The sequence below is a fragment of the Cebus imitator genome, unplaced genomic scaffold (assembly GCF_001604975.1).
Source record: "Cebus imitator isolate Cc_AM_T3 unplaced genomic scaffold, Cebus_imitator-1.0 Scaffold117, whole genome shotgun sequence".
Taxonomy (NCBI): Eukaryota; Metazoa; Chordata; class Mammalia; order Primates; family Cebidae; genus Cebus; species Cebus imitator.
The window spans coordinates 3,185,641-3,209,026 of record NW_016107432.1 but is presented as its reverse complement, the minus strand read 5'-3'; the positions used below and the strand labels follow the sequence as shown (position 1 = coordinate 3,209,026).

At 52.0% G+C, this 23,386-nt stretch overlaps 1 protein-coding gene across 1 annotated transcript in view; it reads right to left on the bottom strand.

Annotated features, from left to right (window-relative positions):
- Nucleotides 1-23,069, bottom strand: part of MAEA (macrophage erythroblast attacher, E3 ubiquitin ligase) — a 53,725-nt gene extending 30,656 nt beyond the window's left edge. The window contains exon 1 of the mRNA XM_017538971.2: nt 22,945-23,069. Within this exon, the coding sequence (XP_017394460.1) occupies nt 22,945-23,013 (69 nt within the window). The 5' untranslated portion in view covers nt 23,014-23,069. The remainder of the gene's footprint in view (nt 1-22,944) is intronic.
- Between the last annotated feature and the right edge of the window lie 317 nt (nt 23,070-23,386).

Here is a 23,386-nt window from a genome sequence, read left to right as displayed (position 1 = left end):
TCACCTCACCCCAATCATAAAAATAATCTATTCCCAGTGGACACGGACAACCCACACCTCTCCTGCATGAGCACACTCACCTCACCCCAATCATAAAAATAATCTATTCCCCGTGGACACAGACAACCCACACCCCTCCTGCATGAGTGCTCACCTCACCCCTATCATAAAAATAATCTATTCCCCGTGGACACGGACAACCCACGCCTCTCCTGCATGAGCGTGTTCACCTCACCCCAGTCATAATCTATTCCCCGTGGACACACACAACCCACACCTCTCCTGCATGAGCGTGTTCGCCTCACCCCAATCATAAAAATAATCTATTCCCTGTGGAAAATAAGTATATCAAGGAGAATCTTCAAGTCATCATTAGTTTCCCGTCCCTCTGGAGAGAAGCCCTGCTGACGTTCTTCTCTCCCCATTTCCTGTGCTGTATGGTTTGAATGCGGCATGACAGAGTCGTGCCCCAGCACTCCCAGGCTTCCGTGGCCAAGCTCCAGCAGGAAACACTGCCCGTGGTCCTAGCTGCACTTCTAGCCAGCAGCTCTCCGCACAGCACGTCATAACGCGGCCATGCTGCCGCCCGGGAGCAGCGGGTCCAACTCTGCCATGGTACCTGTGCCAGAACAAGTGCTCCATCTCCGCCTCATCTCCAGCCATGCCCAACCATGGAGGACAGACTCTTGGGCACTGCCTGCTCCCCCAGCCCTGGGCAGGCCTCAACCTCGTGTCAGCCACCATGCTTAGTCGTGAGGCCATGTGAGGAAGGCAGGGCTACAGCGAGGGAGGCCTGGACGCAGCTCAGCACCTGGGCTTCCCGAGAAGGGACAGCCAGGGCAAAAGAGACAGGACTGGCCACGGCCAAGGAAGGAGCCACACAGCAGGGCCCTCCCCAGACTCACTTTTCTCCCTGAAAGCAGAGGTAGGAGGCAGGTGGGAAGGCCAGCTCTGCACCCGTCCCCTGGCTGCCACTCCCCACTCAGCCTGCTCCAGCTGCCCTCCACTCAGACGTCCTCCAGGGCTGACATGTACATACTGGTGGTAGTGTGTACAGCTCTCATCCACACCAGACAAGCCCCATCAGCCGCACAGGAGAGCTCGCAAACGGCAGCTAGCATTACACAGGCTACCAAGCAGGACTCACACTTGCTGGTGAGCAAATGAGTCTTACAATGTTGAGAAAGAGGGCAGGGAAGCTACGAAGCCACAACACATTTAACCAACTGACAAAGCAATGAGGCAGTGACAACAGGAGAAAGACTGGAAGCCAGGCACCGAGTGCAGCATCTGGACCCAAGCTTGCTGGTGTCACGCAGCACGCCCCCCCCCCCCCACCGCCGCTGCCCACATTGCCTGCCTTTAAGATTTCTCCTGCCGAGAGTGGTGGCTCACGCCTGTAATCCCAGCACTCTGGGAGGCTGAAGCAGGCGGATCACCTGAGGTCAGGAGTCCAAGACCAGCCTGGCTCACATGGTGAAACCCTGTCTCTACTAAAAATACAAAAATTCGCTGGGCAAGGTGGTGGTGGTGCGCATCTGTGGTCCCAGCTACTTGGGAGGCTGAGGCAGAAGAATCGCTTGAACCTCGGAGGCAGAGGTTGCTGCGAGCTGAGATTGCACCACTGCGCTCCAGCCTGGGCGACAGTGAGACTCTGTCTCAAGAAACAAATAAACAACAAAGGAACAACAAAACAAATTTAAAAAAGATTTCTCCCAAGAATTTGGTGCTGCTTAAGAAAGCTGGGAAGGATTCTTTTCCTTTCCTCTACATCCAGTGGATGAGGAAGTCACAGCAGACAGCACTTCAGCTCTCCATAAATACCTGATCAGCGTGCGTGAGCTCAATGAGACCCACCAGGTAAGACCCGGAAGACCCCCCGAGGCCCTGACACGACAGCCAACATCAGCCTGCAGAGCTCCCCCAGTCGAGGCCCCTTCTGAGCGCCTCCTGCCACAAGGCAGAATTTCTAAAGGACGCAAAGCGTGCTTAGTCTTTGCTCTGCCTGTGCGAGGGTCTCACGTGAGCAGGACAGAAAGCCTTTGCCATTAGACCATGAGGCAAAGGGGCACAACCACCCTGTCTCGTGCGGAGGAACCCACACAGCGTCCACGATGCTAGCACATTCCAAACTGTCACCAGGAAAGGCAAGGCCTCTCTGGACGCCCCTCAGCTGCTTTCAAGTTCTACACAGGAACGGGGCCTTTCCAACTCCAGGCAGGCCCCACCTCACCATGGCGCTTACGCCACTCAGGCACAGGGCAGAGCTCCGAGCAGCTGGCACGCTGCAGACAGGAATCCCGTGTTTCCAGTGCAAGGCAAAGAGGCCCTGCCCAGAACGCGCCACAGTTACGCAGGATGTGAGCGTGAAGGAGGCGGGGGAAGGGCTCACCAGGGCCACGGTGTCTTCACAACTCTTCTGTGTTAAGTCTCGTGCTATTTCAAAATAAAACGTTTAAAACCAAAACAATGCAACAGGGGCACCACAGCTCAACACTCGTGCGTATCTGCTGGTGCCCTCTGGAAAGCCACGCAGGCTGAGGGTCAGGGACACTCACTGACAGCCACACACTCCTTTCAGAGTCTAGAACGTGCTCCAAGCCAAGTGCAGGCGGCAACTCGGCCTCTTTGAGAGGGCGAGAGTGTCAGTCCACGTCACTAGGGCTGTGCCGCCAGCTCTGCCCCAACAGACTTGATGTTGGCTTCCCCAAAGGTGCCCATACACGACACCCAGCAAATGCTACCCGGCACCCTTTGGTGCTCCTCGCTGACAGAAGAGGCCGGGACAGAAGACCGCATGGGGGCATGGAACAACCAGGAAGGCTGCCTCCATGCGGCAGCTCTCTCCCTCCCACAGCAGGGCTCCCAGGCCTCAGGAGCCACAGGGAGGATGTGCCCAGGGAGGTGTCAGCTGCGTTCCCATCTGAGCGGGACTGACATTTTTGCTAAGCACAATAAAATTTAATCACTAAAAAAAGGACACAAATTCCAAGATACATAGTAAACAAAAGTTCTGAAGTTTTATTATCAGGTTCAGACACTAAAATTATAAGGAAGAAAACACCGCAGAACGCACATGTTGTTCAGCCGCCGCGTGCGCCAGCAGAGCCATCCAGGCCCTCAACAGCAACTTTAACCTTAACCGCCCGTCGCAGACACTGAGCGAGGCTCCGGCGTGGCCACTGCTGCAGGTTTCCGCGAGACCCTCATGCCGGCCCCTCCCTCGGCCAACTGACTGCTGGAGCCATGGCACAGCAGCGCTCAGCAGAGGCGAGTGTGGGCAGTCTGCATGCCAACAGAGAAGCCCCAGAGACAGTGGCAGGGCTAGCTCACAGGCTGGGGTGCCCACTGCCAACTTTCACCCACAGAGGAAGCAGGCGGTGGTGCTGTGACACTCATTCAGGCCATCATCAGGCCACCGTTGGTATCCAGACCCTATAGTCTATATGCTGAGGTCGTAGTCGAATTCAACTATGTTTTGATGAAGAAACCAGTTCAGGATCCGGCACACCTGTGGGGTGCCCCTAATGGAACCACACAACACCAGGGGTGAGGACCTGCCTTCCTCATGAGGGACATGGCTGGTACCCCATGACACCAAGGCCACACTGGGCTACACAGAGCTGTCAGCCACTGCTGACAGCCTCCCCAACAGGCACTGCCAGCTTCGGAACATCCGTCCCCGGCCTGTGCCTGACCTGAACTTCTTTGGGCAGTGTGGCTCCCCTGCTGACCCTGACCTCCAAATGGCCAGCCCCAGCCTTCACTTCCCGTAAACAGACCCAACCTCCCTGCCAGTGCTCTCAGGGCCCAGCCGCTACTCCTCAGGCCTCCCACGCCTCTGTGCAGGCTCCTCCCACCTCCCTGCCTCTGCTCCTCCTCCGGCGCTGGCCCAGGGCTATCCAGTCTGAGTTCAGGATGAGCACAGCAGCCCCTCTCCTGCAGGGCGGCTGCTGACCCAGACAGCAGCTCCTCCCCACACCCACTTCCCCCAGAGAAGCCAGGCCAGTCCCAGGAAGCAGCGCCTCCTCTTCTGGGGGACCCAGCACGTGACTCCGGCTCTAAAAGCTCCCACACTGGCCTGGGCTGGCTGGTTGGCAACAGCTCCTTCACAGGCTCCATAAAGGGCATTTGGTGAACGAGTGAGTGGAATTTCAGAAATGCGGAAGACTAATTCAAGCCAAATTATCACTCAACAATGAGAACAAACTGAAGTTACTTTTAGATATGCAAGGCTGAAAGCTGAGCACCCATAAACCTTTCTGGGAGGAAAATTACTCAGAAATATTGCTCAGTGATCAAACACAGTAAATCCACGGAGAAAGACAATGTAAGACACAAGAAACAGCACTGAAAAGAGGAAGCAGCAGAAGATACAGCTAGCCCAAATGAGGACAGGCAACATAACAGAGCTGAAGGAAGAACTGTGAAAAGGGGCAAAATGTTACAATAGATTGCTAATAGCACAGGCAACAAAGAGACAAAGGGGACCACATCAAACATCAACTCTGCAGAGCAGGAGAGACCAAAGAGTAAAAGTGGGGAAAAACAGCTGCAGGCCAGGGATCCGCCTCTGAAACTTCTATACAGAATATATTTCTAAAAGCCCCTACAACCCCAAGACAAAAGGAAACATCTAATTTTACAAAGGACCAAGGACTCAGCCATTTCTACTAAGGAGATACACCGATGGCCAAGTGGCACGACACGATGCTCCACAAGACCAACCACTAGGGAGACACAGATGTCAACACGAGGCATCACCTCATGCCCGTTATAACAGAGACCACTAAACACAGAAAGTGATGCCACGGCAGCAAGCGGAGCAGTGGGACGGCGCGCAGTGTCAGGAGTGTGCCCGCCGCGGGGTGGAGAGCAGCAAGGCAATTCCTCAGAACGTTGGGCACACAGCTCCCAAGTGCCCAGCAGGCCACAGGCACTGAAGGAGGGTTCCAGGAGGCATCTGCACACCTGTGTTCATGGCGGCCATGACGCAGAAGCAGCCCAAGTGTCCATCACCAGGGGAATGAAGGAGGAACACGTGGCAGTCACAGGCCACCTAATGACACTGTGGTCAACAGTGGACCATACAGATGACAGCGGCCCTGTTAAGATTATTACACTGCATTTTCATGACCCCTTTCCAATGTTTACATGTGTTAGACGCACAAACGCCACCGTGGAGCAGCTGCCTGCAGTATGCAGTGCACTGACACGTGGTCCAGGTTTGCAGGCAGGAGCCACAGGCTGTTCCACAGTGTGGTGTGCAGCAGACACGCTATGTGGGCTCATGAGAGTTCACTCTGCCACATTCGCACCATGAAGATGTCACCCAATGATGCGTTTCTCAGAGCTCTTCCATGTAAGTGACACGTGGCTGTACCTGCACATGTGATGGTTAACTGCAGGCATTGACTTGACTGGAAGAGGAATACCTAGAGAACCCGGGAAGCATTACTTCTGGGTATGCCTGTGTGGGTTTTTTCAGAGGGCAGACGTGGGCTAGGTACCAAGACGCCCTACAACTGGGTGGTGCCATCCAGACAGCTGGGGCCCAGACAGAACGAGAAAGGCAGAGGAGAGGCAACCTCCTCTCCCTCCTGGTGCTGGGACCCTGCCTTGGGCAACAGAACTCTGGGGTCTCTGGCCTTTGGATGTCAGGACTGACACCATCAGCCCCCCAGGGTTCTCAGGCCTTTGGCCTGTATTGAGCCAGGCACCAGCTTCCCAGGGTCGCTGGGGACTCCTCAGCCTCTATAATCACACCAGCCCATTCCCCAGTCTGCCTATATATCCTATTACTTCTGTCCCCCTGTGGAACACTAAAACATACAGTGGAATACACTCCACCTTTTAAAAGAAGGCAATGCTCTTGCATGCTACAACATGGATGGAGATCGTGGTAAGTGAAATAAGTCAATCGTCTGCATGATTCTACTTGCATGAGGTGCCTCACAGTCCAGCTCTTAGACACAGAAAGTGGAGTGCCGGATGCCAGGGGCTGGGGTGGGGAGGAGGCCGTTTTGTTCAATGGCCACAGACTTTCTGGATTGCAAGAGGAGAGCGTCCTAGTGACCCACTGCATATAGATGGTATGACTATTCTGTATGCTTAAGGTACAGTGTCCACACTACAAACGGATAAAGTGGCTGCTGTGTAAATGGCTGATGGCAAATTTCACATGTATGTAACATTAATAACTTTTTAAATTAAAAAATGTTTAAAAATTCTAATGAATTGGACTGACTGCAAGACTTCTTATAAAAACTACAGTGATCAATCCAGCACGGTACCAGTCTAGGAATGGATGCAGGGGTCAATGCAGGGTGGGAACCCAGAAAAGGACCCACAGGCAGGGTTCATCTACATCCAGCCAAGGGGCCAAGGCAATTGAGGGGAAGGATAGTCTCCAACACCCAGGATAGGGAAGGGATGCCCCTCAACCCAAACCTCACATCCCCATGAAAAGTGCCTCTGAATGGATCACAGACCTAAAATAAAAGCTCAAACTGTGAAACTCCTTAGAAGGAAACGTGGGGGGAAATCTTTGCATCCTTGAGACAGGCAAAGATTTCTTAGAAGGATACAAAATATATCAACTGTAAAAGAAAAACCCATCAACGAACCTCATCAAAACTAAAATTTCTTCTCTTCAGAAAACAATGTAAGAAAATAAGAACACGACCACAGACTGGGAGAAGCATTTACAGCAAGCCTGACAAAGGGCTTCCATCTGGAATACAGTCAACTCCTACAGGAGTCAACTCCTACAGCCTCAGTATTTTTTTTTTTTTTTTGAAACAGAGTTTCACTCTGTCCCCCAGGCTGGGGCGCAATGGCGTGATCTCGGCTCACTGCAACCTCCAACTCCAGGGTTCAAGTGATTCTCCTGCCTCAGCCTCCTGAGTAGCTAGGACTACAGGCACCCACCACCTCACCTGGCTAGGAATCCCATTTTTTAATGGGAAAAAGGTTTGAATAGAAACATCACAAAAAAGATACATGAAGGGCAGGTAATCTATAGGAATACGCAGTATCATGAGTCATCAGGGAAATGCAACTTAGACCACAGCGTAACGTGTGATGGTGAGTTTTACGGGTCCGTTTGACATTGCCAAGTTCCCCAACAAACATTTGGCCAAGTATTATTCTGGTTGTGTCTGTGAGAGCATTCTGGGATGGCATTAGTAGACTGAATACAGCCCACAGCCCTCTCCGCTGGGGAAGGGCCCTACCCAACCAGCTGAGGACCTAAAAGAACAGCAAGGCTGGGTAAGAAGGAACTCCTCCCAGTGTGGGTGGCCTTCGGGGGACATGGTCTTTTCTGGCCTTTGCACTGAACTAAAACACTGGTCCTTCTTGGATCTCCCACCCGACACCTTCCGGATTAGAACTGTCACTGTCAGCCCTCTTGGTTCTCAGGCTTTGAGACTCAGATGGCGCTGTCCTGGGTCTCCAGCTTAGAACTTCTCAGCCTCGATAATCACACCCAATTCTTTGTGATAACTCTTGCGTGCATGCCACCCATACACACACACACACAATGTGCGCATGTGCCACTGGCTCTGTTTCTCTGGAGAACCCTGGGACCCAGAAAAACAGTTCCAATTCAAGAGGCTGCCACCACATGCTGGTGGAGCCCAGGATACCTGGACTCTTTCTGGCAGTAGTCCTAACAATCCTTCCGGAAAAAGCACTTAGTTCTTTAAAAGGTAAAGACAACTATCAGATGACTCGGCCATTCCACTCCCAAGAGAAATGGACTAGAATATCCAAATACAGGTGCAGGCATGCTTGTTCACAATTCCAAATGTCCACTGACCAGGATGGGTAAACACACTGTGGTGTGCCCACACGGAAGTCCTCCAGCAATCAGAGGGAGGGGGTGCGTTGCATGGAAGCAGCCCAGCACAGCAACACACACACGTGGGCTCCACTCACGAGGCACCCTAATCGGGGCCAGGCTCACCTCGTGCAGCGGCTCTCCACAGGGGGCAACTTGCTCGCCAGGGGACATCTGGCAATGTGTGAAGAAATTTTTGATTTGTCACAATTGGAGCATGGCTGTGAACTAGCCAAACCGCAAGAGGAAATTAACTGGAACAAAGAAAACCTTATCAATCCACCAAAAGGAATGAAAAAACAAAAGCATAGGAAATAGAAAGCAAAGTAAGATGGTGAAAGTCCACAGTGTTAGTAATCATCATAAATCCGCACGGCTATGGAAAGACAGGAACATCAAATCAAGCTTTTTTTCTTTTTAAAACATCTCTCAGAAACCGAAGCAGATAAAAAAAGGATAATGCTACAAAGCAGTACCATCCAAGACAGTACAGCGTGAGACACATTTGTATGTAACTTCAAATTTTCTACTAGCTGTATTATACTGTATAAAGAGACACATTAAGTGTGTTTTAATATATTTTATTCAACCCAATTCATCCCGAATATGTTCATTTGAACAATCAATCTCTCTGAACTGCGACTCATCTCTGAAATCCCCGCGCTTTGGGAGGCCAAGGTGGGAGGATTACTTGAGGCCAGGAATTTAAGACCAGCCTGGGCAACATAGCAAGACCCCCATCTCTAGGAAAAAAAAATACCAAATAAACAATCAATCAATCAATCATTAGATATTTTACACTCCTTACCCTCTTTGTGCTAAATCTTTAAAAGCCAGGACATATTTTACATTGAGAGCACACCACAATTTGGACCAGCCACATCTCAAGTGCTCAACAGTCACATGGAGCTCACAGAAAACCCACTGGTGAGGCTAAGAAAATTGGACCCGCACTATCGACAGGTGGAGGAGGGAGTGTGGGCCTGACAGGAACCGTGCCTCACCCTTGGACCCAGCTCTTCTACTTCTATGGACCCCGCTTAAAAACACCACTCCTGTGAGCTGATCTGCTTATCCAAAGACCCCCGGCCCTGGCCAGCACTGTGCATGCACGTTCTTCAGTTGTCTATTAAATCATACAAAAGATGGCAATGTCATTTTTAATTTTACCAATTTTTATTGAGGTAATTCACAGGCCATAAAATTCACCCTTTTAATGTGTACAATTTAGTAGTTTTTAGAATAAGCACAAGGTTATATAAATCACTATTTACTTCCAGAAGATTTTCATCACTCCAAAAAAGGAACCCACTACAAGCCCCTCAGACCCAGGCAACCAACCAGCAACTGATTCCATATAAATGGAAATCACACGTGATATGGACTTGTGTACCCAGCTTTCCTCCCTTAGCATAATGTTCTCCAGGTCCAGCGGGGTGTAGCATGCAGCGACGCTCCGTCCCTTTCCGTGGCTGAACGGTATTCCATGGTATTACTGCACCCATTTGTTTATGAATTCACAAGAGATGGACTTTTGGCTGCCACCAACAATGAGATGCTGACATTCTTAGAGTTTCCACTGCTCTTGGGGCTAAGCCCAGGAGGGCACCTGCTGGTTCCTAGGGGAACCTGGTGTGCCACCTGAAGAACAGCCAGGTTGTTTTCCGAGGTGGCTGTGTATGAGGACTCCCATTTCCCCACATCCACACCCAACAGCATTGCTTCTGCTACACCCTTCTGGTAGGGCATGAAGCAGCCCCTCACTGTGGTTTTAGTTTCTATTTCCCTAAGGATTCATGATGTGCTTCCTGGCAATTTGTGTATCTTTGGAGAAGTTTACTAAAATTGTGTGCTCATTCTAAATATGTTTTCTTCTGCATTTGTACTAACGAACAAGTAGAGTTCCTAATATACTCTAATTACTAAACCCTTAACGGATATATGACTGACTGGCAAAGATGTTTTCCCTGTTCTGAGCAGCTGTCTCAGTCAGCTCAGGCTGCTGTAACAAATATCACAGACTGGGCAGCTTACACAGCACACACTGATTTCTCACAGTGCTGAGGGCTGGATGTCTGACCTCAGGGTGCTGGCATGGTGGGGGTCCTGGTGAGGACCCTGTTCCTGGTGATGTCCTTATGTGGCCCTTCTCAGATTACGCGCATGCTGAGACAGCTCTGAGGGCTCTCTCTCCATCTTCTATAAGGATACTAATCTCAGCACTGGGTCTCTATCCTCGTGACCACCTTCAAACCCAGTCACCTCCCAAAGACTGCACGCCTCCAAATACCACCCCATGGCAGGTTAGGTCCTCAGCATGTAGAGCTGGAGGGGCTCACACATTCAGCACACAGCGGTAGTCTTTGCAAAACTTTGACAGTGTCCTTTGAAACACAACCTTCCCATTTTAATGTCCAATTTACCTATTTTGTGCATGTTGTAGCTAAGAAACCACTGTCTAATCCAAAGTCAGAAAAATTTACATCTTTAAGAGTGTTATAATTTTAGGTCTTACATGTAAGTTTCTTATCCATTTTAATTTTTGTATACGGTGTATGAGGTTAAGGTCCAACTTCGCTTTTTGCTTGTGGAGATCTAGTATTCTCAGCGTCATGTTAAAAACACTATTCTTTCCTACCTTGGCAGCCTTGCTAAAAATCAATCCCCACAAATCAGTCCTGTCTAGACTGATTGCACCCTGCTCATCTGCATCGACCCCCTTGCCAGCACCACACAATCTTCATCACCACAGTTCCATGGAAAGTGCTGAAGCCGGGAAATGCAAGCCTCATGACTTTGCTTCAACGTTGACTCCTTGCCTTTCCATATGAATTTTCAAAATAGCTGTCAAAGTTTACAAAAAGGCCAGCTGAGATTCTGATACAAAATCTACTGAATCTGTAGGTCAACTAGGGGAATACTGCTATCTTAAGTCAGTCAGTCCTATTTCTAAATATTTTATTATTTTGGTGCTGTTGCAGTAACATTTTCTTAACTTCCTTTTTGACTATTTCCAAGGTAGAGAAATATAACTTATTTTTACTTATGTTGTATTCTGCAACCTTGATGAACTAGCTTATTAATTCTAATAGCTCCTATGTGTATTCCTTAGGAATTCCATATACAAGATCATGTCATCTGCAACTACAACTTTACATTTTATTTTCCAATCTGAATGTCTTTTATTTTCCTTGCCTAAATGCCCTAGTTAGAGCCTCCAGGACAATGCTGAACATAAGAGGGAGCTGACACCTTTTGTCTTGCTGCTGTTCTTAGGGGGAAAGCGCTATTGTTCAGCATGAAGCAAGATGTTAGCTGTAGGTTTTCCACAGATGCCCTTTATTGGATTGAAGAAGTTCCTTTCTATTCCTGGATTTTTCAGCATAAAAGTGTGTGTATGATGAAAAGGTGTTGAATTTTTTAAGTGTGCTTTTGTTGTATCTATTGAGATGATTCTGTGGTTTCTGTCCTTCCACTAATACGACACATTACATAGATTTTCACACGTGCATTTCTGGGGGAAATCCTTAGTCCTGACACATAATCCTTTCTATATGTTACCAGATTCAGTTTGCTAATATTTTGTTGAAGATTTACCATCATTTTCCTTCATCTGGAACAACAGTCTGTGGTTTTCCTGTTATGTCTTTGGTTCAAGGTTATACCAAGGTTATATCCTCATAGAATGAGTTGGGATATATTCCCTCCTTACATGTTTTTGGGAAGAGTTGGTATTCTTCTTTAAATGTCTAACAGAATTCACCAGTGAAACCACCTGGTCCCGGGCTTTTCTCTGTGAGGAGGTTTTCTGTAGTAACTTCACCTGTTACAGGTCCACCCAGTCATCATTTCCAACTTAACAAAAATAACAACTGTATATGGTTCAACCTAATATATTTTTCCTTCTACACATTTTTTGTGTGTCCCTTGTCCAATGCTTATTTTTATTTACTTATTCACTCATTCATACAGGGTCTCACTCTGTCGTTCAGGCGGGAGCACAGTGACACAATCATAGCTCACTGCAGCCTTGAGCTTCTGGCTCAAGTGATCCTCCTGCCTCGGCCTCCCAAAGTGCTGGGATTACAGGTGTGAGACCCTGTGCCTGGCTTGTTATCTGCTTTTAAATTCTGGTTCTATCTTATCTGGCTATACCAAAGAATTAAACATTTATCTCATCTGCCCAATTTTTCCTAGGTAATTTGTTGCATTACAGCTTTTTACAATCACAAGATTTCTCTTAGTCAGCAAACGTTAAATTACGTTTCCTCCAGTACATCTTCCCCTTCGGTGACTCATAGCAGTAATCTTCCGTTTTCATCACTGAAGCAGAACGTGGCAAGCAGCACGAGTGGAGGTGTGGTGACACACGTGCACCTGCATGCCCGCTGCAGCAGCCCCCACACGCCATCAGCTTCAGAACGTGCTTCTTCAAACTTTCCCCAGCGTTCGCTGTGCTTTTCTGACAGTATTTGCTGACAAACGTGCTTTAGTGTGTCATCATCATGTTTTCACCAACACAGGAAGGAGGGCTTTCCCAATGGCCTGAGGCTCTTCGCCTTTTGCAATTAACCTCAGAAGAGGTTTCTAAATATTGATCACGAAGCTCATCACATGGCCAGAAGTGCCAGACTGAGCCTTGACTGGCAATTTGCATCCCTCTCCATCCTAGAGGGCCCGTCTCATGTTCTGGTGTGGGCCATGCAATCACTCTCCGTCCTGGAGGGCCCGTCTCGTGTTCTGGTGTGGGCCACGCAATCACTCTGCGTCCTGGGGGGCCCGTCTCGTGTTCTGGTGTGGGCCACGCAATCACTCTGCGTCCTGGGGGGCCCGTCTCGTGTTCTGGTGTGGGCCACGCAATCACTCTCCGTCCTGGGGGGCCCGTCTTGTGTTCTGGTGTGGGGCACGCAATCTCAGTGGCTTCCTGCCATCCTGAGCTGATCTCCAGAAGCACAGCACAAACCCTGAGGGAGATTCACCAAGGACAAAAATGCTCCAAATACCCTAAGCAGGCTTCTGGAAAAATCGACACTTCCAGTCAATTTCTGAAGGGAGTGACCAGATTGATGATGTGCCCACCAAAGCTCTCGGTAGGAAGAGCACTGCTGGCCCCAGCTCCACACTCCCTGATGCATGCCCAGTCAGGCTCAGCCTTAGCTGTTTCCTTGCAGAACCTTTTGATGCCACTGGTCCATCCTGGAAAGTGTCCGCTACCTGCAGCAGCCGCACACATGCACACAGTGCAGCACCAGCGTCGGAAGCCAGCAGCACGGAGGGGCTGGGGCCATGCACCACGTGGTCCAGTGCCCTCACCCCCCGGGTCACTCCCTGACCAAACAACACAGACCGCGTGTGGGCAGGAATGTCAGTTCATGTACACGTTAGCAGAGTGCACTTTCTCCTTTTCATAAAACATTTCAAATATTTCATAAAATATTTCAGCTGTTCTGCCACAAGGTCCTGACTTCGGCAGTTTCATACCTGGCTGGGGCGTCTGGCAGAGCCCTGGTGTCCCTTTCATTATAAATAAGAAATATTTTATCAAGCACAAAAAAAGCAACATTACAGTTTTCATACAGAAACACGGTATCCTCTGCTAGAGCCAATCTTCCTTTGGACCTTTGCGGAAACAGAGGCGTGGCAGTCAGGCTGCCTGCTAAGGGTGCTGCTGGGTCTTCTGTTTCTGCTGCTTTGGGCTGCGGTGAGTAGGATGTGTTCTAGCTGGCTGGGGTTACAGAGAACAGCGAGTGGGTTTCCGGCACTTACTGTGTGCCCCATTATTGTGCTGCCTTTCTTGATAGTTACATTTACTTCTATTTCAATTCTTACTACTTTAGACACCATTGCTAAAATAATATTTAATATTACTTTGTTCATTTGTTAATTGGAGAATTATTTCTTCTCTATCCTCCAAAAGAACTTATATCCCAATGGTCAGAAACAAGCAAAATCCCGTATGTCAGACAGCAGTCATGGCTCGGGAGGGAAAAGGGCAGAGGTGGCAGATGCTGGGGCGGCAGTTTCAACAGTGGGGTCAGGGAAGCTTCAGGAGGTGACAGCTCAGCAAAGACTGAAGAAGGTAAGGAAATGGGCCCATGGACATCCGTGGGAGGAGCGCTCCAGACAGAGGAGGGTGGCGCAAAAACCCTGGGCTCGCATGCTGGCTCGGCTGAGCAGGAGAAAGGCCGCTGGCCCAATGCCGGGGCCAAAGCCACTCTAAGGACCCTGGCCTTCATACCCAGTTACACAGGAAACTCCTAGAACAAAAGGATGACAGGATCTGGCGATGGGGCAACTGGGGTGGGCACGGGCAGAGCAGGGACCAGCCAGAAGGCTGGGCATGAGCTGTGACCCCAGAGGGGTCAAGGCCAACTTGAAGGTTCTGGCCCTGAAGAGAAGGCAGGCTAGTAGAACTGGTCTGCACAGCAGGACTTAGGATGGAAAGCTCAGATGTAAATACGCCAAGGAGCTGGGTGTGGTGGCTCACCCCTGTCATCCCAACATTTTGGGAGGCCTAGGAGGGAGGGTTGCTTGAGCCCAGGGGATTGAGACCAGCCTGGATAACACAGCAAAAACCTATCTCTACAAATAAAAAAATTAGCCAGCATGGTGGCACATTCCTGTGGTCCCAGTTACCCAGGAGGCTGAGGCAGGAAGACTGCGTGAGCCCAGGAAGTCAAGGCTGCAGTGAGCTGTGATCATGTCACTGTACTCCAGCCTGGGTGCCAGAGTGAGACTCATCTCTGAAAATAATAATGTTAAAAATAAATAAATATACCAAGGTACCTTGCCAAGTGGGTATGTTTTATAGGCAAATGGATACAGGGCTCTGGAGTTGGGAAGATACCCGCCTAGGGGTCATCAGTACACAAAGATGCTCCTTAAAATCCATGGGGCCCTGTGAGGGCACTGAGGTGGCACCTCACAGCAACGCCCCATGCCAAGGACTGAGCCTGGGGCCAATATTTAGAAGTCAGATGGCAAGGGCCAGCCAGGAAGCATGAGGGGCTGTGAGCCTGGGGGAAACGCAAGGATGGTGCTCCAGGAGTCCGGGGGGTGGGGTGGTGGTGAGCTCTGAGAAGTAGACGTGGGCCCAAAGAATCCATCATGGGTCTCAGCAGCCTCTTGGGGTTGCCTGGTGCTCCGGCTATAGCACTGTAATGGGGGCAAAACCAGATGAGAAGCAACTCCACAGACCCCAAGGCAGGGCTGGCTCAGAGGGGACCCGTGGGTTTCGCCCAGGTTACCCAGAAGACGGGTGTGTACCTCTTCAGGTCACAGGGTTGGGGCAGGGGGTCTGGTGCATGAACACAGGCTGGTCTTGAGTGGGGCATAGATGACCGGTCCCCAGTAACAGGAAGGAGACAGTAAGTGCAAACGGACAGGGGACAGACAGGGCCACCCCAGGAGCAGTGCACAAGGATGGGAGCAGGCACAGGGGCTCATGGAGAACGGGGGGCATATGGAACAGTCCCTGGGGTACAGGGGGCTAAAAGGCCTCAAGACAAACGGCCATGCTGCCAGGCAGTATTCAGCACCCACTCCAGCCAGCAACCGGGTTCCCCAGCAGTAAGTGCAGCTTTTGTGGCCAGCCCAGGAGCCTTGCACACCACGGTTCCCATGTTGAAACTCTAGAACAATGGGAAGGAGAGAAGGGCAGGGGCTGGGGCTACATCTTGAGGGCCGAAGGGAGGCAGAAAGGAAATGCAAGAGGCTGACCACACCCAGATGAGGGCACAGGCTGTGAGTCCAAGACGTACTCAGAATGTGGCAAGTGGACCAAAAGGAGATGCAGTGTTGAGGACTTGCCCAGACAGACAGGAGAAATTCATTCGGCCACAGCCATCCACTGTGACTCCTGTGCCAGTCACTCACGGTGTGATGAGAACACGACAGCGACAAAGGCCAGCCCCTGCCCTTGCAGAGCAGACACTCTAAAGGAGATGCCCAACCAGAACGACAGAGGCAGACTATGACAACAGCACACAGAGAGAGGCGGGCTACACATCAGACTGTGACAAGTGCTACAAAGGAAACCAGGCAGGCCAGGGACCAACAGCAAAATGAGCAACATCCCAGTTTTATTCAGGGCAGCAGTGAGCCCACACTCAAGCGTGCGGGCTCACTCTTGCGCTCTCTACACACACACACACACACACACACACACACACGTATCGCGCTCTCTCTATATACACACACACACACACGTGTATTTTTTCAGGCTCCTTCAAAGCTAGAAATGGCCAGCCCCATGCTCTGGGTAACGAGTTGCAGTGTGAACACTCGGGGATCTGCACTAAGGCCCCCCGCAGAGAGCTGGCCACACAGGGCGACACTGATTCCCCCTCACCCTCCTCTCGCTGCAAAGGCCGCAGCCCCAGCAGCCATCGTGGACTCAAGGACAAATGTGAGAAACAGAAATCAAGGAAACCTCCGAGTTCCGACCTGTCACTGAACAAGTGCTAGGAGGACGTCACTGTCAACTGACTTGGGAAGGCTAGATCATAAGGCAGGTCTGGGGCTCCCAGGCCAACATATGGCATTTGGTTTCAAGCCTGGTATCCTACCTGTGAACTGTCTCCCAGACATGCAAAGAGAGCGCCAGGGGTGACTACACAAGACAGCCCTCAGGGAGAGGCCTGGGGAGGGTGGAAGTGTGGAGACTGTCCATGAAGCCTCATGACCTCTGGAGAGCTAGCTGGTGACATCAAAGAGCAAAAAGCCTCTAGGACTAAAGACGGGAGGACGTGCAGCAAGGATGGAGAGAGCCCTGAGGACGATGTCACAGGCGCCAAGTGAGGCGGGCGCCTCGAGGCAGCGAGATGAACTGGGGTCTGGCCGCTTTCAGGAACATCATTCCATCCCATCCTCAAGAGGAACATGTGGGTGGAGTGCTGGGGGACAAAAACCTGATTTAGGTAAAACAGGAAGAGGGACAAGAGGAAGGGGCAGAGAAAGGGAGCAGTAGCTGGAGGAGGACGTGGGGCCAGGAGCGGGTTTCATTCACGAGGGGGAGACTCAGAGCCATCTGCACGCAGGAGAGAGGACAGCCAACTGCAGGAGAAGCCGCGAGGCAAGGGCACAGGTGCGGGTGAGGGTGGTGCAGGTGAGGGAAGCACAGGCAAGGGAGGCACCAGTGAGGGGGGCACAGGTGTGGGTGAGGGTGGTACAGGCATAGGTGAGAGCGCAGGAGCAGGTGAGGATGTAGCAGGCACAGGTGAGGGAGGTGAGGGGGCGCATGCTCGGGTGAGGTGGGTGCAGGCGCAGGCTAGCGGGGTGCAGGTGAGAGGGCACAGGCGTGAGGAGGCACAGGTGCGGGGGCTGCAGGTGAGGGGGGTGCAGGCGTGGGTGAGGGGAGTGCGGGTGAGGGGGGCGTGGGTGGGGAGTTGTGGGTGACGCAGGTGTGGGTGAGGGAGTGCAGGTGATGGCGGCACGGGTGCAGGTGAGGGGTGGCAGGGCAGCTCATCCACCACAGGTGTGGGAGCAGGTACAAGTCAGGCAGGGTCTGCGTGATGGGCATGGGTGAGCATGAAGGGGGAGGGAAGGTCTGATGGGTATGAAAGGCTCCCCTGGGAGGAGAGGAAGGAGGCTGCTCTGGGCCCCTCTCTTGAAAGGGCCACCACTTGGGGTCCCGAGTCCGGATCCACAGTCCAGCCATCCACACAGCAGGTGCTTTCCTCTGCTCAGCCACACTCAGCTCAACAGTCACTAAACATGGTATTAACACAGTGAATAATTCTTTTGTTTAGGTTTTTGAAATAACGGCCCTTAGCTATAATGCTTCTGAAATAACAAAGACCTAAAAATCATCAGCAGTTACCCTGGCAGGAAGTGAGCTTTGCGATGCCTAGGTCAGCACCCGGACAACCCCGCTCCGCCCAATGCCCCCTGAGAGTGGGGCTCACCGCACGGCCTCTCTGCAGACGGGCAGTTCTCATGCTGCCCGCACCTGCCAGTCTCCTCTTCGTGCTGGTGCCAATGTGTCTCCTTGGTTTGCTTCCCTCCCTGCTGACCCCTGTACTGCCTGTCACTCGGTCTCACTGTGAGATCCTTGCTGCACGGCTCTGGGACACCCCCAGCCACATCACCCCAATGGAGCTATGTGCCTACTGGGGTTACAGTCGGCCGGGACTTCGACACAGCCCACAGGGCCTCACCCCAAAACTCAGCTCCACCAACCAGCTCACAACATCGCATTCACAGGGGAGGCCTGCCCCAGTCCCCACCCTGCCAACCAGCTCACAACACTGTGTTCACCAGGGAGGCCCACCCGGCCCCCACCTCCTGCCAATGCCCAACTCACCTCAATGTCATCAGTGTCATTAAAGGATCTCAAACGTCTGTGGACTTCTGCTGACGTCTCCCTCCCACCGGAGTGTAGACGGGGACCTGACTTGTCTACCTGTCATAACAGACCAGGGCCTGACAGTGCCTGGCCAAAGGGGGCCATGGAATCACTGCTGTGGAGGAGGGCAGGCGACCAGCTCAGTGCACTGGCAGCCCTGCTCTGCAGCCCCGCGGCTGTGCCTTGCTCAGGTCCCAGGGACGTTACCGGCCTCCCGTCAGTACTGCCTCCAACCTAGCCCAGCCATTACAGCAAACCAAGTATTAAAAAGCCCTTTCTTGACTTGAAATGTGTTAAAAAATAATACTTAAAAAAACAAAAACAAAACCAACCCCCGGCTAGCAGCGAATCCAAGTCTACACCCTCATCTCTGCCTTGCCTATCCATCCGGAAAGCACAGGCGCGGGGGGAAGACCTGTGCCAGCACAGAGGCGGCGCAAGCCGGCCCAGGGCCAAACCATGGGCGAACAGTGGGAGAGGCGAGTGGCGTGGAGCCAGGAGGCACAAAGGGCAGGCCATGGATCTTCTGGGCAGAAGGAACTTCCACTGTGCTCTGGAGACTGGGAGGATTCTGGAGGGCCGTGTGATGTTACTGCAGATAAAGCACATCAAAAAAGCCGACCGCAGAAGGAAGCAGAGACCTCGCCCAAGACTCCTCAGACACAGACACATGACCAGGTCCAGTCCAATGCATGTGTCTCTTACGTCAAATGCTTCGTGATTGCCCGTGTTTCTCACACTTGAAAACGCATGATCCTCCCAAATCCAGCCAAGACAAAGTTCAGAAAATGCAAAAACTGCACTAAAAGTTACAACTTCCAAGAACACAGTTGGTACCCAGACCACTACCACAAGCACAGACCCAGGCTGGGAGGCCGCAGGGCAGTGCCTGGGCAACCAGACTGTCATCAAGCCAAAGGCAAAACATGCAAATCTTCCTGTAGAAAATTCAGACACCCGAGAATGCGCCAACAGGCCCAGGGCTTCCCTGCCTGTCCTCTGGGTGGAGGGCAGCATCGCTACCTGTGGTGTGAGAGGACTCAGTGGAGCTGGGAACCCCTGCTGGGGCTCCAGGAGAGGAGGGGTGGGCCCTGGTGAGGCTCAGAGAGGAGCCAGGTCCAGACCAAGGTCTCCAGGTGATGAACATGACTTCTCGCCTTGGCCATGCAGATACCCATGTGAAATTCCCTAAACTACTATTTTTCTTCAGCTATCTGAAGGAATACAGCAGGAATAAATACACCAACTGTTAATGAAGTTATCTCTGTGCAGCACGGTAACTTGAAGAAAAAAAATTACTTTCATTTATTTTTTGAGACAGGATCTCACTCTGTTAACCAGGCTGGAGGACAGTGGTGCAATCTCGGTTCACCACACCCTGGATCTCCTGGCTCAAGCGATCCTCCCGCCTCAGCCTCCCAATTAGTTGGGACAATGGGTGCACATCACTGCACCCAACTCATCAAATTATTTTTATAATCAGAAAAAAAAAAAAACCTTTTAAAAAACAATGAAAACGAGGGCTTGCAATTCAAGAGAGTGAACTATTCATGCTGAATTGAAAGATGGTGAATTCCTTAGGTCAGGAGTTCAAGATCAGACTGGCCAAGATGGCGAAACCCCGTCTCTACTAAAATTAGTTGGGCGTGGTGGTGGGTGCCTGTAATCCCAGATACTCAGGAGGCTGAGGCAGGAGAAACGCTTGAATCTGGGAGGCAGAGGTTGCAGTGAGCTGCGCTGAGATCGTGCCACTGCACTCCAGCCTGGGCAACAGAACAAGACTCTGTCACAAAAAAAAAAAAAAAAAAAAGAAGAAGAAAGAAAGAAAGATGGTGAATTATGCATCTTGAATTGGAACTGTGCCATCTCTCCCGTCCCACCAGGCATTACCCACCACCCTACACCAGACAGCATTCGACGGCAAAGACACAGCCATAGCCACAGCCAGGACATAAGGGTGGGGCCTCAGGAGCCGCACCGCTGTTTGCTAAGAAGAAGAAACAAGTTCCTTAAAGCAAAATCTGGACCAGCATTTCTCCTGGGAGTGTGCTTGGCCCCAGGGCACATCTAGCAATGTCTGGAGACATTCTGGGGCATGCTCTTGGCATCTAGTGGCAGACACCAGGGATGCTGCTGAACATCCTACACCGCACAGCCCCCTCAACAAAGGCTCATCCGGCCCAAACGTTCACAGGCTGGTCCACCCCTCCTGTGGAAATGGAAGCTCATGATGACAGAGGTGCCCAAGGTCAGTGCATGTTGGCTGCAGCAATTCATGTGTGTTCCATTCTCTTCCCACTTCACCAGGAAAATAAGGAGAAAAATAAGTACCTGTCAAGTACCCAGGAGCCCCACCACCCGCCCTGACACTGTGAGGAACCAGACATCCCAGGAGTTACTGCTGAAACCCAGCTAGGGCTCCCAGGCCCTCTGAAGAGTAAGGAACCCCGTGTGTCTGTGGAGGACTCACTTGGCAGGAAAGCAGTTTAACTCTTCCCCGGTGAAGATCCAGTCCAGCCATGCCAGTTCCCACCACCCAGGGGGACGTGCTTTTGGACTAGAGAAGCAGGACATCCACCCCACAGCTTCCAGAGCCCTGCCCCCCAGCCCTCCTTCCCTTCTCTCACATCCGCACTGGCCCCTCCTAAGGACTCAAGAGTGCAGCTCTTGAACTGTCAGCTCAGCATGTTCTGTTTCATTCTATACTAATAAATGCTTCTAAATCAAGGATCCCTAGTTTCCCAGCAAAACATCTCCATTGTCCACTAGGAATCTCTCCTGAAAACTCCTATGGAAAAAAGTTTTAACTCAGTAGTGACGCAATTGTCAAAAGAGGAATTACAACACTATTTCTTTTTTTTTTTTTTTGAGGCGGGGTCTCACTCTGTCACTCAGGCTGGAGTGCAATGGCACATTCTGGGCTCACCACAACCTCTGCTTCCTGTGTTCAAGGGATTCTCCTGCCTCAGCCTCCCAAGTAGCTGGGATTATAGGTGTGCACCACCACGCCCGGGTAATTTTTTTTGTACATTTAAGTAGAGACAGGGTTTCACCATGTTGGTCAGGCTAGTATCACACCCCTGACCTCGTGATTCACCTGCCTCAGCCTCCTAAAGTGCTGAGCCACTGTGCCCGGCTACAATACTATAATATTTCTTTACCTGTATGACTGTCTACATGACTACTTTAATCAGAAACTATGTAATAACTCTGGAATGCTAATGACATCCACGATCAGAAAACAGCAGAAGACTTGAAGAAGAATCCTCTCCAGAGACCTTCCATCTCCTTCCCTAGTTCCTTCAACACACAGGATTTCTGGACACCTTTCCTATTTGGTGTTTCCACATTCATCAGCCAGGGCCAAAAGTGACAAGCCACCACAGTTCTGATCTTCAAGCCATCTTGTCTGTTAGCTGAAATGACGGGCCTGGAGGTGCACTGCACGAGACAAAGTGGCCACTGCCTCACACCTGTCATCCTGGCACTTTGGGAGGTCAAGGCAGGACCATGGGAGGTCAAGGCAGGACCATGGCTTGAGCCCTGGAATTCAAGACCACCCTAGGCAACAGTGAGACCCTGTTTCTTTTTAAAAATATGAAATAAACCGCTAGTTAATGAAGAGGAAGACAAGCTTGCTTCTGTTTTCCTATGAAGACCAGCTACAGCAGGGTACAGCCTGACTTCAGCAGTGCTAACTATATCAGGTACCTTTTAATGAATGCCAGGCACTGCTTGAAACAAGACATGGTCACTTGTTTCAGCCTGAGGTGACACAGGCGCTACCATTACTTAAATCTGACAAGAATAAACAATCACCAAGTGGGGCCTGGTATCTCCCAGTAAGGATGAATACAGAGGAGCCGGAGTCACACCCTAGCAGGATGGCTCAGAGCCTGCGCTCTTCAGCCCTTTGCCGAACTACCTTGGGCCTGGTGGAACGCACAGCAACCTGGCCACACTGCATCCTCCACACCTGTCGCCACTGAGACGGACGGACGGGAACACCAAGGTGCTCTGGGAGAAGAGAAAAGCTTCGCAGCACTCCAGCTCAGCCGCAGCTCTAGGAAAGCTATGACCTTGATCGACTAAGGAATTCCTTCCCAGGTGCTTTATGTCAAATCTTCTATTAACTAGCTAAACAACAAGTATCTGCTCCTTTCACTAGGAGCACAAATTTCATTCTAAAAAGTGCGACGCGGCTAGGTGACCACCCAAGGTCACGCAACCGGTAACCGGACGGCAAGAGCTGTATTTCAGGTTTGGTGACGCCCATCAAAAAGGTCGCTGGGTGCCATCTGGCCGTGAGGTTTCTCCCTACAGTTCCTAACTTACGACCAGGTGCCGGCACCCAGCACCTTCTGGCCCTGGGCTCCCGGGAGGGCAGCCGGATACCGGCCGGGCACGTTGCGCACTCTGTCTGGGCGCCCGAGACCCACGCCCCGGAAACTCCAGCTGCCACCCCCAGCCCCAAATTCGCCAGCCTTTGCGCGGCCAGGGTCGTCGCTGGTTCGGCTCACGCAGCTCTTTAAGCAAAGGGGCCACAGTCAGGCGCCGGACAGGGCCAAAGCGGCCGCCCCCGCCCCACCTGCCCGGCGCGGACAGGGCGACCCCGGGGAGCCCGCACGGCCCCGCGAGGCCGCGCCCAGCGCCCGCCGTCCTCTCCGCTGGCCCTCCCGGGGCGGCCCCTCGCGGCCCGTGGGCACTGGCGGAGGAGGCCGTCGCTGGCCTCAGCCTGCGCAGCGCAGGCGCCCACCTTGAGGGTCGGGTACTCCTGGACCTTCAGGGTCATGGACAACTGAGCCGCCGACTCCTGCACCGCCATCTTGAAGCGGCCAAAACATTAGCGGGCGGGGGATGCGCGGGCGCGCTGCACGCCGGGAAATGACGCTGCGCGCTCCGGCCGGAGGGGACGGGGGCGGGCCGATGAGCCTGAACCAATCGCATCCGCCCCCTTGGCCGGAGGCGGAAGACGGTGCGGACCAATCACTGCCGGGTTTCCTCTCGCTCAGCCAATCAACGATAGCCCCGGCTGGCGGTTTCCTTCTTGAATTCGCGGCCGGGTGCAGGCCGCAGACGCCGGGCTGGCGATGCTGTGGGGATGCGGCCTGCGGCCGGGGCAGGCGAAGCTGGGGCCGAGCGGCCTGGGGGGCTTGGCGTCCGTCTCGTTACTCGGGCTCCCGAGGGGCGGTCCCCTG